Here is a 19,048-nt window from a genome sequence, read left to right on the forward strand (position 1 = left end):
GGGGAGGGGAGAGGAAAACATGAAGCACAGATGACAGCTACTTCTGATTTGGTACATTAACACAGAAGAGCACTCTCAGTATCTGCATTCCTATTTCTGAGCACATCTGTAACTAGTATAGTGCTGTTTGCATGGAAATAATAGCCAAATGGGACTAGAAATTGGAAGTATATTCCACCTTAGCTTACCATTTGTTCATTAAATGGCATTTACAATGTAAAAGTAGTTTTTTTCCATTGCCCTTTTTCCACTGAAGTGTGATAAAAGAATCTGTGATCTGCTCTTACTGGCATGCTGTTTCAGTTTAGATTGGCAGTGAACCATAAGCAAGTACTGTGGGAATTTTAATATTTGCTCCTATCTGTCTCTTTTGGGGACAATTCACAGCTAGTGTTTCTGACAGAAGAACTACAGCCACTCCTAACCTTTAATGAACTGACCAAAGGAAGCTCAACCCTTTGAACACCTCAGCAGGATGAGGGGAATGGTCACAGGAAATTTAAGCAAACTGTCCAGATGTTCTGTGCAGTCACCATGAGCACACTTGCTTATTATAATTAGCAATACATAACTAAAGGATGCTTTTAATTTCTTCCCTTGAACAGATGCATACAACCATTTTCAGCTTCACTGCTCCTCCAGCACTTGATTGCCCTGTGTGCATGCACACATGGTGAGACTTAAAAGTTCAGTGGAAGAAAATGGCAAAAAAAAAACACCTACTTAATCACCTACTTAACAGCAATTTACCCCCTTTGAAATACCTCATGCTAGATATCTCATGCCACTTAATCCACTGAAATTGAATTACTCTTCCTAATCTTTCTGTGACTGAAGTACATGGAGATATATCCAGAGCAAACATTTATTCAGGCTGAGTGACAATTGCAAAGAAGATCAGCACGGCTCTGGGTTTTTGGAGATCAGGACCATCACTCAAGTTTCACCTCCACATTACTGCAGCTCTTAGTATTAAAAAAAAAAAAGTCTAGATTAATGCTGCTTAAGGCATGCTACAGTCTTCACTTTCAGTGTAGCTCTGCGCTGTTTCCAGAAGGTGATGCCAGCAGATGGTGCTACCCACTCGTGCCACTGGTGCTGCAGCTCGTGGAGAAGCTGCTGTGAAGCTGTAGCTCTGAACGTTTCAGAAAAATTAGCCAGCTGGGATATCCTGTTTTTCATCTGTTTGTTATTTTATGTAAGAAATAAAAAAAATTACTTTTGTCAGCCTCAGATCCTATGAAGGACCCACAAGGTTTCTTCTGTCCTTCCCTTCTCTCTTTCCAGTTTGTCTTTCCTACCCTGTCCAAAATCAAAATACATCAGAAGAGAGAAAAAGAAGACTGAAACATATACCTTTTTTTTAAAAAAAAAAGGAAATTTAAACTACCTGTGGACCAGGTAACGTCACAGCAAAGTACCTGAAAGAAAAAGGTGAGCAGTCCTGCTCAGAAGCAAACATTTCACTGATTCTGGAATCCTCAGAAAAAGAATGACATTTTCAGAGAAAAACATGGAAAACCAACAGCTGGGAAACATTTGCAAGCAGGCAGACATGCTCTGCCTCCTCTTAGGTTGTTCAGTGTAGCACTAAAATTTACTTTGTATGAAGCAAATGTGAATGTTATAATCATACCTACAGTATACAATCAATTCTCTGAGTAATGAAAGGGCTTAAAATAATAGGAAAGCAAGTCAATTATATTAAATGAAAAGCCTGTTTGACAAAGCAAACTATGTTACAGATCTAAAAAAATCATTAGTTTAAGTATTTCAATACTGCATTTAAGTATTTCAAACAAAAACCCCGACCACTGAATGTAAATTAAATTAATAGTGGGAAAGTAATTTTCATTTTAGAGAAGCTCTCTATATAGAGAGAAAAAAATTAGAAAATTTCGAAATCATCTCAATCATTCTATTTGTCAGCTATCTTCAGAAAGATATGAACAAGAGTTGTTAGCAATAAATAAATGGATGTTTCTGAAGGAGTTTATAAGCCTATCAGTAAAATACAAGTTTCCTAAAATCAATATCCAAACCTATTTGAACTCAAATACCTCTGTATAAGATACTGTGATGTACCAGAATACTTACTTGTGCAAACACACCTCTCATTTCCCATACACACCCAACTGTTAGATTCTAAGCTTTTCATGAACACCACAAACGTTACATTTTCAGAGGAGACAACTTACAGACTAATAGAGGAAGCTCACACTTCCTCCTGGATGTTATTTTCTGACATGCAAAGTCTCCTAAAGGCCGGGCCATGTGTCTTAGGTGTTGCAGTCCTGGGTTTGGCTGGGATCCTGAAACAGGAGTTACCTGACCAGGAGGTTTGAGCTCTCTAAACTGACATTTGAAGGTGGTTTTTTGTTTGTTTGTTTGTTTGTTTTAATGATACTGTTTACATAGGATGTCTACTCTTCTGTTTGCTGTTTGCTTTGTGGAGTTTCAATGAATGTATCTTTTCCTTATAAAGGGAAGCAAAGATCTCTCTCTCTCCAGTTACATCTTCTCATCCAACCAAGTTTGTCACATTTATTTAAATATTGAAATCTTTCAAAAGGAGACCACTTATTTCATAACATTTGTACAGAATCCATCAGACCCTTTTTTTGGCTGGCACATCTGTAATACCATCACAGGCATGTTTAATAATTAAAATAATGATTTAACTGACAAGCTTGATGATGATACAAAGAAGATAGATAAGGCAGTCATGAGCACCTTTAACAGAAGCCCTGTTTTTAAGAAAGTAGTGAGTGCTCTGTGAGCTTTAAAGCTTGCAGAAGTATTTTCCCTGTGTACAATAAAACCACGCATTTGTCTTCTGAAAGAGCACAGTCATTCAGACTGCCACTGGATCTGATGGCGTGAGCACTCTCAGTGTCACTGCTTGGATGAAAAATGCTGTCACGCTTGATTAAGTGGCAGGGTAAAGCTCATCCACAGAGGAAGGCAAACTTGAATTAAGAAATAGTTAATTGCAGAGCCACCTACCGATCTCAGTTCCTTCAGAGGTATGCTGCAACAGGCACCTTAGCAGCATGGGAAAGGTATTTTCATGCCCTGAGAAAAGCAGTCAAAAGGACTGTTCGTTTTTTGTTTGTTTTTTAAAAAAATACAATCTGGCTTAGCCACGGTGACCAAAAAAGAAGTCAAACAGAAGATATTTTCCACTTACTCTGTGCAAGTTCTGCTGTGCTTGTGAACACATCCAAAGACCCCATAGCACATTACAGGCTACTCAGAGGTGCTGCTTTCGCAGGAGTGTGAAAAGGCTCAGAAACACGCACAGAAGTTCACAGAACAGATTATAACACTTGGCTGCCTCTTGCAAACCAAAAAAAAAAAAAAAGAAGAAGAAAAAAAACAAGCAAGGAAAGTAGAAGGAAACGGTATAGGCTACGTTTGAAGAAACAAGGGGTTTACTGTCACTAGTAGAGTAATAGCACACAATATTGAAAACAAACAAAAACTCCTCTAGAGTCACTAGACAGCCTACCTAGTTAGATTAGGAAGCTAATATTAAAGGACCAAAAACTGGCTGGATGAAACTTTTCCATCTTAACTTGCATTTCAGCCCACCCAGCACAGAAAAGGCAGCCCTGGACGATTCTTAGAATATGTCAGGTCCTCAAGGTAACTCTGTCAGAGCTGCCTGCTGCATCACTGCTGCTGGATTCAATCGCTGTTGCCATATTTCATTTTAATTTGAGTCACTGCAGACAACTGCTCAGAAATTCTGAAAAGCTGGTTCTGACACTGAGCCACATTAGACTATGTGAAAACTGGTGGCCAACACTGCTGTAGAATAAAGGCAGTAGTGTATCATAGCTTGGTGGAGTTACATCCAAAGTTCCTTTCGATGTTAGCTAAGCTAGTAATTCAGTCAAGTTTCCTCCCCAGTACTTTTTCCTACAGACATCTGGTTTTCAGAGCTCCCAATCAGACGAGCTACAAAGAACAGAAGGAAAAAATAAAAATAAAAATTCATGTGACAGCTTCTGCCTGGACAGAGAAAATGCTATAGTCTTAGAACTTTCTCATGTCTTAAAAAGGAGTGAGGTCCTCGATTGAATGACTTCTGAGAACCTACATCTGATTTTAAAGACAATGTCCAAATGCTTGGAAGATGAGAAGAAGCATGCCAGCTGGCATTCCTAGGAGGGGGAATAAAAGGTTTCTTACACAAGAAGTTTGACCCCTTCTGAGTGCTGCTTGTGGATATTCCCGTGATGCCTTTTATGCTGATGAGGTTCTAGTATAGACCTGGGCTCAACTATATGACTTCTCAAACCAAAAGGTATAGCAACACGCGCTTAAGGACTGCTAGCAAACTAAAGCTTTCCACCTTGTTAACATCCTATTACTCTTCTTCTTTTCTCTTCTGTTCCCCTCAAAACAAACAAGCAATCACACACTCCCAAAGACCTTAGTGGGAAGGTTGCAAGATCCTGCACTCAAAGTTTGGACAAAACAGCCTGGATAACTTTTGCTTGCTTCATTTTGTGAGGAGCTCATGAAAGGAGAGGTTTTATTCTAGGCTGCTATAGTTCTTTAAGCCCATGTGGGTTCAGCATTTGTTTCTCCCTGAATGATAAACCAGTAGCTGAAGTGCTAATATCCTGTTGTTCTCTCCCACACTCTCATAAACCTGCCTCAGAAACTGCCAGTACCTCTGTTGGCCAATTCATTCATTTCACAGTCTTCTAACATATGCAATTGGGCACTTTTAAAAAAAGGTTATAATTTGTTCTAAGTGCCCAAAGTAAGTGAAAGCACAACTGACAAACTTTTAGAAATGAAACCTCCTTTTAAAACATTAATAAATGTTTTGCAAGAAAAACAAAAGGGAAAAAATGTATTTATCTTTCCAAAATGTATCACTACCATAATACAAATAGATCTTTTCTTCTTGTTTTATCTAAAAATAAGGCTCAGCTGAAGAGTTCTCCTGATCCTCCAAGACATCAGGTGCTTAAGCCAAGCTTGTCAGCCCATGGTGGTTTCACATCAGTCGCTCTCAGTCCTGACACACTCCATTTGGAGTCAATTTTGATACAAGCCATACAGAGTTTATGTACTGAGGTAACATCCAGTGCTGTCATTTTTCTGTGTAACTAAATGTCAGCAAGAAATAGAATCTAAAATTGGTCTGTAACTATGGCAACTAATGAGCCATTCTAACTTGGAGTCCCCAAATCAAACATGTGACCATCAAGGGATTCATTCCAGTTTTAAGAGGCTGCTTTTCAGAGAAGAAAACATGCAGCTTCTTTTGCTGACATGAGTATTTGAGGTGTCAGCCTACAATCAGGCTAGAGAGCTGGAGCAGGTTCAGACAAACAGCTAAGAGAAAAACAGCTTCTTTCTTGAACTGGAAGGAAAACCAACCAAAATATTCTCCCGATGCTGATCACGCTGGGTAGAGCTAATACCTTGCAGAAAGAACAAAATACTGGAGACGACAACAGCATTTGAAATCATAGCACTGGGAAACAAGCACAAGCTCCGTGATAAAAAGTAGAGTGCCTTGATTTTTTTTTTTAATTTTTGCTTCAACAGGCATATGGTATGACAACTCAAAAGTTAAAACCACATCTGTACATGCATATAAGAATAAATGTGAGGCTAGTTCTGTAATTTTGGAAAGGGGAAGGCCATTTTATTTCCCATGACCAAGTCTTCCTTCTTAGAAGTGGTTCTCAAAGGGTTGTATCAGGAAACTCTTAAACATACCTTGAAAGATATGCTTCCAGCTTAAAACAAACAAACAAACATCTCTTTAGCAGTATTTACTCCCCTTCGTATCATTTCCTGGAAACTACCAAGTGCCATGAAAATGAAGTTCCTCTAGCAGTAGCTGAAGTCCCTACCAGAAGGAGGGCTCTGCAGTAAGTGTGGTTCATGCACACGTTCCTTCAAAGTCCTTGGAAGTCAGAATAATGAGGTGGCAAGAGCTTATCTTTCTCCTGTTTTGTATAAAAGTTATGCTATTACTTCTTAAACACAAATCCTGCTCTTCCATTCTGCCATTGGAGTTCAAGATCTTGCTGCCAGCATGTGGGAGGAACCAAAGACAAGAATCCATAGCACGAATGGAGTACACACCAAAGATGGTTGCTCTGTGTTGCTAGAAATCACGTGGCTCTTTTGCTGCCCCTTACGAGAAGCACCTGAACCATATTAAATATCATCAATATCATCACCATTCAAGCTTCTTTTTTTCCCCCCAGGAAGATAGAATAGAGAACGTAAAATAAACAAGTAAAGAAAGTAGTTGTTAGTTTTCCAGCAGAATTTGAAAAGTACATAGTTACTGTTACCAAATCAAGTGAAAAATGAAATTAAGATTTAAAAGAAAGAGTTAGGATTCGCACATATGATATTGAAAGGTTTCTTTAAACAGCAAGTGTATGTTCTACAAAAACAATACAGTCCAGATCAGAAAAGAGGATGTTAGGTGTTAGTCAGACTTTTAACAACAAATTTCACGTTCTTACCAATTTTCTTTGAAGATTTACAACCTAACAAAACAAAACAAAAAATACCATTGCTAAATGATTTTGCCAACACGTGTGAACATTACCTGACACTGGTTTTGAACGTTGGCTTTCTTGGGTTAAAAAATAAATAAATAAATTACAGATTTTAACACTGGAAACCATAAATGTCATTGTCTTGTAAAAGAAGCCTCATTTGAAACATTAAAATATATATTTATGATCATTAAAAAAATAAAAATTAAATATTTGAATCCTGATTACAAAGGGAAGACCTCTTTGAGATAGACCAGTAAGAATACTTATTTTTATGGGACTGGAACAATCAGTAAAGTCCTAGATATGTCAGAAGAAAGCATTACATTTAGCAAACACATTAACAAAAGAAAGTGAACATTTTTTTTCTGTGAATTTCCAAATCACGGATTTAAAACAGTAAAGCTGATTTGAAAACAGTGCACTACAGTTATATCAATTTTATGGTCCCCACAAGATGTAGTGCCGTATGGTACATGTATGGAAAGAGCAGGACACAAAAAATGCAGTATGATTTGCTGTACAGGACACAGGCCATCTCTGGAGCTTTGTATCTGTCTCTATATCGCACTGTATTTTTGCTAAAGCAGCAAAGTCTTTCTCTGCACGACACTTTAGTATTAGACAGCGATCGTCAAGAGATGGCAATGTCACACGAGGACTGCTATCAGAACGTCCTGCAGAGGCTACTCAGGTGACTTACTGGAGAAAGGAGAAAAGATCTGAACTAAGTTTTTCTCTTTATCTGAGTCCTCACTTCCAAACTTTTATTTTTAACAAAGAATTACAGATTTGAATTCGTGACGTAATTTGATGAGGCCACATGTAGCCTAATTCCCTCCCTTTAAAGGCAAGTGATCAGCTGGGTCAAGCACAGTGTTCTCTATTCGTACAGGAAATGGGACCATGGAAGCAAAGCTGTAACTCATGAGAAATAAGCAGAGAGATGGACAAAAAAAAAGCAAGGAAGATAGGGGATTTGATCCGGCTCTCATCAGATGATCCTGATACATCTCAAATCACAAGTCACCACCATCAGCCAAGAGCTTGAAAAAAACACGCAGTGTAACATCCTAGGTGCAGCAGGAAAAGCTGTCAGTAAGTGTTAGTAACACAAAGGTATGACGAGGAGAATTAGAAATGGGAACTTAAAGCTCTGGACGTCTCACACGTTTCTCACCAAGTAATTCGTCTTCATCAGGGCTGGGCTCAGCAACAGGAGTAATAGAAATGAATACACTACACAAAAATAAATGTAAAGCCAGTCTACCTACTAAGCATCATCATGTCTTCATTAGGTTACTGGCTTAAAATAAATAAAAAAACAATCACAGAAAACTTGCAAAGGCCCGTGTATAGTAAGTAAACACCATATTGTTTTGTGTGAAGTCAACAAATAGTTATAGCAGTAAAAAATTTAAAACCAGCTGTAAACAGAAAATGCCTGAAGGACATCTAAAGGCATGGGAAGATGGCTTTAGCTCAGCTAGTGCCAGGGTGGGTACCACGACAGGGCGGCTGCAAGCAGCTTTCACCAGGAAACACTTCTCACCGTTTCTTTTCCTTCCTTCGTCTTTTGTCACTTTTTGCGGTGCCATTACTTTCTGCGGGGAGCTCCGGCTGGAGCTGGGCTTTCCCGACTCGTTGCTGATGATGGAGCCGTTCTGACTCGGGGACCGGCTGCAAGTAACCATAGCAACAAGGGAGGCTGTAAGCTCTTCTCCACAAACCTCATTTCAAGGTTATTTCATTTGCACAGTTTGCACCACTGAGTTTTCAGGTCTGATTTTGTACCAGGATGAGACAGAATACAAACATCGTGCACAACCACAGAAAAGCGGGAACAGACCGACAGCGTGCAACCACTGCTTCCCCATTAGAGCAGCACTGATAAGCATCTTAAGTGACATCAAAAGCAGCCACTTCTCATGCACAACCCCCACAATACCAGAAGCAGCACTGCGGAAGACAAAAACTCCTGTTATTAATCCAGTGACGTTTACAGAGCTAAAATAAAGCAGACCCTTGTTTTTATAAATGTGGCTAAACTAATTCCTTTATTATTTAGCCTGCATTTACACACCACTGTTTTCTCAGCCGTAATGCAAAATTATGTGCTCACTTTACTTGTATGCACACACAATGTGCTAAGAAATTTCTTTTTTCCTTTTTGCACACAACGCAGTTAAGCCAGCACCAGTACCTGCTGAAATTCCTAAAAAAATGCTTGCTTTACCCAGGCACGGCATATCCTTACACTGAAAGGGCCCCGGCGCAGGGCGAGAAGGGCACAGCAGACCCACCACAAGTGTTTGGTCTCAGCGAGGAGCTCCCCTTATTCAGACCAGAAATAAGTGGTTCACCTCGGGGCTGCTTTGGGAGCCAGCTCTCAGCAGCAGTTCTCTCCTTTTTGGGGAGATTATTCAGTCTTAGTGCACAAACTGAGCAAAGCAGGCCAAAGAAGAAGATGGGAAATTTGGTGCTACTCCAGATGCCTGGTGTCACATTGTTTCTACAGTTGAAACTTGCCACAACAGGAATGAAAGCAACCTACAGGACTCGTGTAGCTCCTCATGCACCTATCTGCAATTAATCACTCCCAACTGGCACGGTCAATGAAAGGATAATGTAAACAGGCTGCATCTCAGGAAAAAAAAAATGGCTTAATCAAGAGGACTTGCATTTACAGAGAGAAATCAAATCAATGTCTATTGCTGTCACAATGGCTTTCCATTCAGAAAATGGTACCAAAACAAAACAACGGTGAAGACCATCCTGCAAAGTATTGCTGATACTGTATTACCAGCTTGGAACGTTCATTTACCTCCAGTTCTGACTGTCCTGCCTGGGGTAAATAAAGATCATTTACTGTGGTCAGAACAGGAAGGGACAAGTATGAGAAAGTAATTCCTAGGGACTTCCCTTGAGGATATCCTAGACAGAAATACATATAATTTCACATGGGCTCTTTCCAGATCCATGAATTTAGGAAACCTCAGCATGCAGCCCACCTCATCTCAACTTGTAGATTTTCTTGTGAAATTCCATTGAGAAGAAACATTCTTGAAAAGTAGAATTTCTCCCCTGTAGACCCCTCTGTCACTGCCAATGAGTAGTCCCAGTAAATAAATGATTCCAGGTACACACTAATACCTGAAGAAAAGCTGCTCTGCTTGGGAACAAGGAAAAGAAACAAGCACAGATAGCTTGCACCATGATTTCTGCTGCCACTAAGCTAAATATTCATCATTTTTCAGCGGCCACTGTATTTATTATCCTTTAAGTTTCCATCGGTAATAAGATCAGGGAATGTATACTGACCAGTTACCAGCCACTTCACACTTCATAGCAGTCTGATTTAAATTGACCTTTCCAGACTGCTGAGTAACCAGGACCAAAGAGCAAATATATGAAGGTCAAGAAATATTTCTTCATCTTAAGAAACCATTAAGTTCCATCCCCAGACACAGCTCATGGGAATGAAAAGAGACTAAATTTCGGCGTGTTCTCACTTACTCATGTAAATACCCCAAAGGAGGCAAAACTCACTCCGTAGTGCTGTTTGCTTAGGAAGGTACCCCAGGAGTATCACAGGCTCATACGTTGTTATAAACAGGGTAACGTTCCTGTGAACTCCTGAATCAAGTCTGCTAACCAACATTTGCTTAAAAAATGGGCAGATTAAGTAGCAGAGGATTTCTACACTCATTCCAAGGACTGAGCAAGGTGCCTAAGCACTTTTTTTAGACGATTAACTAATAGGGCTGCTTTACATTTTTTGTGTGTATTTCCACATGGCTTTGAAGAGACTTCAAAACATTTTACAAAACAGTTCTTGTTAGCACAGCACCAGCAGGTGAAGCTGATAAAACAGTGATCTTCCATTTGCAGTTTTACCAGAGAACAGAAGGCTGACAGGCACAGAGTCCACTTTGGTTCACATGGAGTGTAAAATCTGATGTTCGTGGTTTGAGTGATTCATGGCAGGAACAACACACCACTGACATTCAAAGGACAGAGTAACAGTTTCCATGCAAAGCAACTACAATAACCATAGGAATTCTCACCTGGCTTACTCTTCTCTTTTTATACTACCTCCAAATAGTATTCCAGACGATTTACTGTACAACTAGACAAACACACCAAACCTAACATGCCAGCTCAGTATCCTTCTGTTTCCCTTCTTCTGCAGGGAAAACCTCAGCGTATGACCAATGAGAAGGTGCACCCCTCCAAGAAGGGCAGCACCACCAGGTGCTCCAGCCCCCTGCTGCATGGGCTGGCACCTCCCACAGCTGCAGACAGCCTCAGTGTCTTTCTGGGACAGCAGACAGAAATGCTGTACAGTTTTCCAAGCTTTTCTGTTACTCCTACAGGGCAAGTATCATTGTGCATTGACATGTACAAAATGAGGTGACTCAACTATGAAGATTTAATTTTCTCTAGAATTTCTCTGCTCTAAACACATAACCTTCTTTTATGTAATCAAATCCCTCCAAGAGGCAAGGGCTCTAATGCCTGTGAACTAGAAAACAACTGTTGCCTCTACTCATGCTGTTTACAGCATGGTTTTATTTTCCTTTCTTCCCTTCAATATCACTCTTCAGCAATGGCAATAAAAAGTTGATCCTCTGCTCCAAACTAATTTCAAGGACAACAGGTCAAGGAAAATTTGACTTGAAACATGCAAAACACCTGAGGTAAAGGTATAATCTGCTTTCCTTGCCTGTCATGACCGAGACGAGAAATAATGACCTAATAGTTTCTCTGAGGATGATTCAGGGTAGACCTCAGGTCTTCATAATGAGAAAGGTAGCAAAGAACAAATTCTTGAAGAAGCTACGATGATCCCACTACCAGAAGACTTTAAGGAAATTGAGATAAAGTTCAGGCAGGGGTATATTTGACCATGCAGTGGAGAAGAGAGAGGGCCAGGTAACTTCCTGGGGAGCTTCTAATCTGTGTTCCTACAACCCTGTAGACCTTAAAGAAACTGCAAACCTGAGAAACTTTACTCTAGACACTGATACCATCTAGTCTGCTCTAACACTCCTGAAAGTTTTGTCCTGCTGTAGACTCTTTCAGTCTAGAGGTCTTGCTTTAATGACATAATTCAGTGGATGTTTAGGGTTTGCTCTTCAGCTAATGAAGACATTGGGTCCAATTCTGGACTGATGCAGTCTGTCAGTGGAGCTACAGCAATTTCCAATTGCAGAAGTCCTGCCTTTTGCTTCATTTGAAAAATGATCAATGTTCATGCTCCAGATCCAATGTTTATTTCAGGTTCATCGCTTATACAATGCCAGAATGCACAAGAGAGCCACTTCCCATTTACCTCCTCTACACATGTACAACCTGTGAAGATTCCACTTTATTTTATCTTGTATTTTGCAGCAATCGTACCCATCCAGTGCAGACAAATGTTACGCCAAGAATATATTGCGGAGGAACCATCTGTCACACACAGAGCCTGGGTGCCAAGCCTTACAGTTTTTCCCAAGCAACTGGCAGCACGTACCCCATTCCATCCCTCTGCAGAAACACGTAACTCCATACCTTTTCCTTGTTTCGTTGGATTGGGCAGTTTTAATGGTGCTCCCATCCTGAGTAATTTCTCTCTCCTGGGAGGCAGGAGCATCTCTCACTGCAAGTGGAAGTACGACAGTCTCCTGAGTTACAGGCAAAACTTCATCTTCAGCTCCCTGCTGACCTAAGTGTTGTTTGGCGTAGTCGAAGCTTTGTACTGGATAAAAAAAAAAAAAAAAAAAAAAAAAAAGTGGGTGAAAGAAGTCTCCAGCATGTGTCATATGTTAATACAAAATTTCCAACTGAATATATAATTTCCTCTATCCTTTAACTTCTTTAATTAAATAAGCTAGAGGTAAAGATGTGCAGATTACAATATGAATGCCCAGCAAAGCAATTTTTCTGATGAGATCTCCATTCCATGTATTTTAAACATGATTAATTAGAATTAAATTGATCTTGGCTAACCTTTCGTTTGCTGCCTTAACACCCCCAGAAATTCCTCTGACAGACAATGGAAAAATGAACACAAAAAAGAAGATATTCGGAAGGAGAAAAAGACCATACAGAAAATGGAAAACTTTGTCTATGAAAAAATCTTGTGTTTCCAAAGGAGGTGGGAGTAATTTATTCCAGATCAAGACAAAGCAAAATAGGCACAAATAGAAGTTTCATGGGCAAATTTTTCCCCAAAAAAGATCCTTTTCAGAACAGTGAAATTACATTTCCCCTGGCTTGTAAGTTGCCTGCTGAGAAGGTTCTTATTGATTTCACTTGTTTCTGTTGGGAAGTGGCATTCACAAGAGGCTTGCAGCCCAGCATCTAAGGGCTGCATGCCCAGGCTCTTCTAGCCTGAAGCCACAGCTGTGCTTTTCCTGCTGCCTCTGCAAGCGAAAAGCAGAAATGACAAACGTGATCTGGGCAATGCAGCCACCAAATATGGATTCTCCCAGTGGAGAAATTAAATCATTTAAGCAAAACTTAACCTTCCAAACTGCATTTTCTATTGGAAAAAAAAAATCACTCAAAGAAATTCCTGCCCAACTCAGGAAAAATATGTAACATTAAAATGTTCTTGCCACACTAGATCCAATTAATTTGCCCCCATAATGGACTTTTTTTTTTTTCTGAAGCACAAAGACTATTGACAGAATGCTAAGAAACACCATAAAACACTTCAAAAGGTAAGGCGATGTAGGTTTTAACCCTCAAACATACTTTGGGAAACACATCAAAATCAGACATTCAAAAACGGAATAGTCTCTCCCAGGTTCCTGTCAAGTTGTCTGTATTTTCATTCCAGAAAAAAAAAAAAAAAAGTCTGCCAGATGAAAAAATTGCTGATGGCACAGAAAAAGAATAAAACACCTGAAGAAAACTTCTTCTCTTGTTCTGTTCCTTACTGAATCTGTGCTGTAACTCTAAGTACAGATAACTTTCATAGGCAATCTCAGTCTGAAAAATTTGGGCTGTCTTCTTTTAAAAAAAAATAATAGCAATTGTTTAGGAAGGTCTGCATTGCATTCCCCACCTCCTGTTTGAACCAAGACTGATGATTTCTAATGTGCTCAAATGCTTCAGTGTTCATCTGCTAAGCAGCTCCGATGCATTAAGGAGATGCCAATTGGGCTACGACTGGTTTGGGAGAACAGACATCTCTGCGCGTTGCCATGATGGCACTTGCAGTGTATCAGAGCAATGTCAATTCACCATTGTCACCCCATGGCAAGTCATGATGCTATTGCCCCTGACAGAGCCTTCTGCTTGCCTCCTCTGAATGCAAGGTACTGCAAAAGCAGCCACCAAATTAACTATCGAGGGAGGAAATGAAGAAAGGAAGCAGAAGCTGTGTGAAGGCAGCTAGGAAGAACTTACTGCACGCTATTATAGAAAACAGTATCTTTAACCAAAATACTGTTTTTTCAGCCTTATTACCTAGATTAACTGTTAGTCAAGACCATCACAGTTATTCTCCAAAATCAGGAAACAACAAGGAAAAGCTGATGAAATCAGGTATTTCTCCCTCTGTGCCTTTCAAATAGTAGAATTTACAACTTTTAATTCATATCTTATTTAAAGCAAAAAATAGCAAAGCCAGAACGTGAGAATTTTTACAGAACTCTACGGAGTCCCAGCTTGGATGTGCCGAAGGAACAAAATGAAGGATTATTTTAATCTGAGTTCTACTTACCACCATGTCTGGTAACAAACTGCATTAAAAATGAATAGATGAAAAAGCCATCCTCATCAGCGGACATACTGCGTTAAATAAAATTTGATCTCGGAACCCTGCTCTGAGAAAGCCCGCAGGAACAGATGGCTTCACCACCCCTGAAGGGAACTGGCAAGACTGACTCATGATCAGGCACTGCTAAATCACAGCAAGCCTAGGTGTCCAATAAGGCCACAGTACTGAGAAAGACCGAAGGAGAGGGATTTGAATATTGATTGTGAAATAATAAATGAATGATCAGACAATTGAATTACACTGTCTGGCAAAGGGCAGAATGAATATAGGGGAGTTTTCTGGGACATTTTTCTCTGTAGTGATCACAAAAAAGACACTGATATTTAAATAAAAAGAAAGAAAATAACGAAAAAGGAATCAAGAAAAAAGTAAGGTTATTCCCTCCCTCTGCATATACCCATGTACACAGACAGATTCTCTGATCTTTTTTTTCCATGCCCTTTATCAAATTGATAGTGGCTGTTTTCTCATGGCCTGCAGTATTTGCTTCAGCTTGAGGGTCTTAGACTGCAGATCTTATCTCTGTTTACCTGAAAGCTTATATTTTCATGCGCTAAAAGAAAGGAAAGGTGACAAATCAGATTACAGCCTTTAAAAAAAAAAACATGCTATGAATTCAGAAACCAGAAAGGTAAGAATTAACATCACTTAACATCTATCCAAAACCTCAAAGTAAAACAGTATCTCGAAACAAAAGCAGCATTTAAAGAGCATTAAAATAAATTCCCATCAGAATTCTGCCTATTTGCCACTTTTAATTTTGCAACTGGAAAGTCAATTGGAAAAAATGGTAACCTTGCCATTTCCCTTCAACTTAGTCCTGATGTCACTGCCTGCTCAGACAGTTCAGAATGGCAACACAATGCAACACAGTTCTTAAGATACTATAAACTAAACTGTATATGAGAGGTCATTTTCTAAACTTCACTTATTCAGTCTGTTACAACAACATCATTTCTAATTTACCAGGCAGAGGCAGCAATCCTGCTGTTATATCGTATCTCCCTTCTGCAGAACGGTATTTAATGCTGGGCGTTTCATTACCCCTCTGTGCTGTGGTCACGCATCCTGTCCTGCTGACATGGGACAGAGTCCCTGAAGGGCAGTAGCAGGCAGCTCTGCTCTGCGAAGAAGTGCAGCGTCCCTCTGCTTGCAGCAGCAGCAGGACTGCAGAGATGAACAGGCAGCTCTGCTCTGCCAGCTCCCCTGGTATGGGACTTCTGTAATCGGAACACCACTCAAAAACAGCTGAAACCCAAGGCTGTTGGTATCCCATAACATTCTCTTCTCTTCTCTATACAGTCTACTATACCTTCTAAAGGTATCATAAAACTATTGCAATGATTCTACAGCAAGACTCAGGCTCACAGGAAAAAAAAATATTAAAGCTGTTCCTTAAACTAAAAATCATGCTGCTGTGGCTCCACTTACAGAACAGATTTAGCATTAATCAAGCAGTCTCACTTTTCTAAGCAATGAAATATATTGTATTTATTTTAAATGTGAAGTAGATATGTCATCATCTGCTATTTGTATTGCCAAACTGCATGAAATGAAGAAATTACAGTTCAAGTAATTACTGCTATTCCTGATACAACTAATGCTGGAATTAAAAATAAAACTTTTCTTTTCAAAATGACCTTATTACATTATCTTCCCAAAATACATTCCTTAGCCTTATTTTAAGTAAAGATGCTGAAATCAGGACAGACAAAGCCAGTCCATTCCCACCCTGCTGCAGGATTTATCTTCTGTGGTCTGTGTATACCCTTAGCTAGGTCTGGCTGAACCTTTCTGATAGAACCATCTTTGCAAAACTAAATAGCAATGAATTTAGCTTTCATGTTAAAATGCATCACTACCTATATAATGAAATACATTATATTTTATGGAGTCTCAAAATATACCAAAAATGACCTGAGGATTCTTCTGTTCTAGCATTTTAGTTTGGATCAGGAGTACACTTTGAAGCAAATCTCTAAATTACCTTCACTGGCCACACTTTGCTTCACATCTCAGAGCTCAACAATCTCCTTTCAGATAAAAGAAAAATGGGCAATGTTACTCTGAAAGTGGGTCTACTGCACTGCAGTTGCAAATCAGAATCATAGAATGGTTTGGATTGGAAGGGATGTTAAGTATCTAATCCCACCTCCCCTGCCATGGGCAGGGAGCCCTCCCACCAGACCAAGTGGCTCAAAGCCCCACCAGCCTGGTGCTGAACAATCCCAGGGTCAGGGCATCCACAGCTTCTCTGGGCAATCAATGTCTCACCAGCCTCAGAGTAAAGACTTTATTCGTAATATCTAATGTAAATCTACCCTTTTTTAGTTTAAAACATTACTCCTTGTCCTATAACTAGACTCTCTGACAAAGAATCCCTCTCCTGAGAGCATGTGCCGTAAAATCTCATGAGATGAGCATAGCGTGGATGCTAGCAGCTCAGCATCAACTGTTTTGATCTGCAGATTAAACTCCTGTGTGATGACATTGATTGCTAATGTAAATTTAGCCTGACTGAACAAGTTTCCACCTGACCACCTGTATTACAGCCTGATTAAACTCTGGTTTCTCAGGGACAAGTCAAAATTTGACATTCTCTTTCTTTTTGGAATGATAACTATGGAATATTAAAATACTTCCAAGTTCTTTGCTGTAACCTCTGCCAGCAGTCTTTTGTTGTTGTTGTTGTTGTTTGTTTTGCTTTGTTTTTTTAATAGCAACTTTGTTCTGCTGCAAAGCATCCCATAATGATGGCCAGCTCAAAATAACGTACAACTGTAGTTTCACTTTGCATTTCAGCTGGTAAGAAGATTGCATACAAAAAGAATTAAATGTTGCACAGTATTTGCAGTAACCCCTAATAAAGTACGATCTATATTTTAGACATTTCAATGGGGCATTATGTGATACCACTCCAGTGGTATTAATTTTTGTTTGCATTTGCAATATTACTTGTTGCAGTTTTTCAGATCTAGTCTTAACACTAGTTTGATAATGTCAGATAAGTAGATGAGCATACTGTAAATGAATGAAAATGTCTTTTCCGTATCATTTTTGATAAAATTGTCTTCTTCCAGCTGGCACCAGCTGTACCCATCTGCAACTAAGCTAAGCTGAGGAGAAAAGACCTGTCATATTCATCCTTCAGCTCTCCCTCCAATTTACATTTTTCAGCACTAGCAGCAGCAAAGTCGAAATCACAATAATCCTGCTGTCTGCAGCATTAGGAAACAAATGAAAAAAATTCATCATTTCAATCCCAAGCCAATGAAAAAGAACAAAGCCAACTAAAAGGGTGAAGGAAAAATACAACTAATACACACACTCTGGATACAGACTCCTAATTTTGGCTACAGACCCCTAATTTTGGCTGGCCCTGTCTAAGAGCAACATTGCAAAGGCAGACTTTTTTCATTACAGAAACAAAATACTATTCTGTAACATATTTCTGCTAGACAATCAAACTGGAAATTTATTTGATTTGAAATGTGTGTATATATATATATATATATATATACACCCTTATATTAGGCTAGTAAATTTAAGGAAAATTTCATTGTTTGATTCCAATCAACAATATCCACAAATACATTAGAAAGTTCAGACCATCTAAAAGGAAAATAACATTTGGAGAAATTTTCTGAAGAATTCAAAAAAAAATATATCTCTGAATTACCAGCTGGATGGAGCACTTCTGATTAGGATCAGGTCTGAACTACTGCCAAAGCCCACAACTTCAACTGTTGCCACGCACAGTACACAGAAGCAGCTCAGGCCATGGGCTTGAGAATGAGATTCTAAGGCAGAAATGCTGCTGACAAGACCTCGGTGTGATATACCATGTCCTAATCTGTACACCAACTTCATGAAGGAAGCAACTGTCCTGATTACAGCCTACTTAGCCCAAATGGCAAAGTGCTTTCCATCACTGTGTAACAGCTACTCTGTCACACAGCGAATGTCAAGCTGTGAAGTAATCTGATGAGTCCTGAGTAAAACAGAAGGGTAATTGCTCTGACCAGAAGTATCAAGAACAGAGAAGTCCAAAGACCCAACGTGTGAGCTGTGACCACTTGAATTCCAAATGCCCTTCACTTGCATCTAGCAGAGAGTCAGAGTTAAAACTTCAGAAAGCAAATGGATGTCTCGGATCTGGAGACTAGTCACTCACTTTAGCTCTTTGAGGCAGGTTCATCATGGTATCCGGTTTGAAGTCATTCTTGTTTTTTCTGCACAGAACTGCCGTAATGATAATGATGATAACTGTAACCACAGCGATGGGAGCCAGCACTGCTGCAATGATCCACAGGTTGTTTGGTGGGTTCTTCACCACAGCTATAGAAAATTGCAAACCGACACTGGTAAGTTTTACCATGTAAACAGAAGATTCAAGTTGCTTCCAATAGTGTCTTCAGCTGCCTATAATAATTAGTATAAAAGGATTGTTAGTAACCTAGCTATGCCTTTGTATTTATTAAATAAAAAAATGAATCATCAATACTCTTCAATTCACAAACATCTGAGTTCTCTTCTTTAGTTAGTTATAGCCAGCTGCAAAACTAGCCATCAGCTCCCAAGTTAGATATCACTAAAATATTAATTTACAGAATAATCACATACACACAGAGATGTAATTAATACATCCTTAACTACGTTTCAAAACAAAACCAGCTTATAGTAAGATAGCGTGATAGTATGTGTGTTGAAAGGATACACACAGAGT

The 19,048-nt window shown here is 39.4% G+C and overlaps 1 protein-coding gene across 1 annotated transcript in view; it reads right to left on the reverse strand.

Annotated features, from left to right (window-relative positions):
- KIAA1549L (KIAA1549 like) overlaps positions 1-19,048 on the reverse strand; it is a 114,718-nt gene that overhangs the window by 36,844 nt on the left and 58,826 nt on the right. Inside the window, exons 11-14 of the mRNA XM_035327168.1 lie at positions 18,497-18,660; positions 12,105-12,295; positions 8,101-8,228; positions 6,513-6,536 (exon numbers count right to left, since the gene is read on the reverse strand). Of these exons, the coding sequence (XP_035183059.1) occupies positions 6,513-6,536; positions 8,101-8,228; positions 12,105-12,295; positions 18,497-18,660 (507 nt within the window). The remainder of the gene's footprint in view (positions 1-6,512; positions 6,537-8,100; positions 8,229-12,104; positions 12,296-18,496; positions 18,661-19,048) is intronic.

Source organism: Oxyura jamaicensis, chromosome 5 (assembly GCF_011077185.1).
Source record: "Oxyura jamaicensis isolate SHBP4307 breed ruddy duck chromosome 5, BPBGC_Ojam_1.0, whole genome shotgun sequence".
Taxonomy (NCBI): Eukaryota; Metazoa; Chordata; class Aves; order Anseriformes; family Anatidae; genus Oxyura; species Oxyura jamaicensis.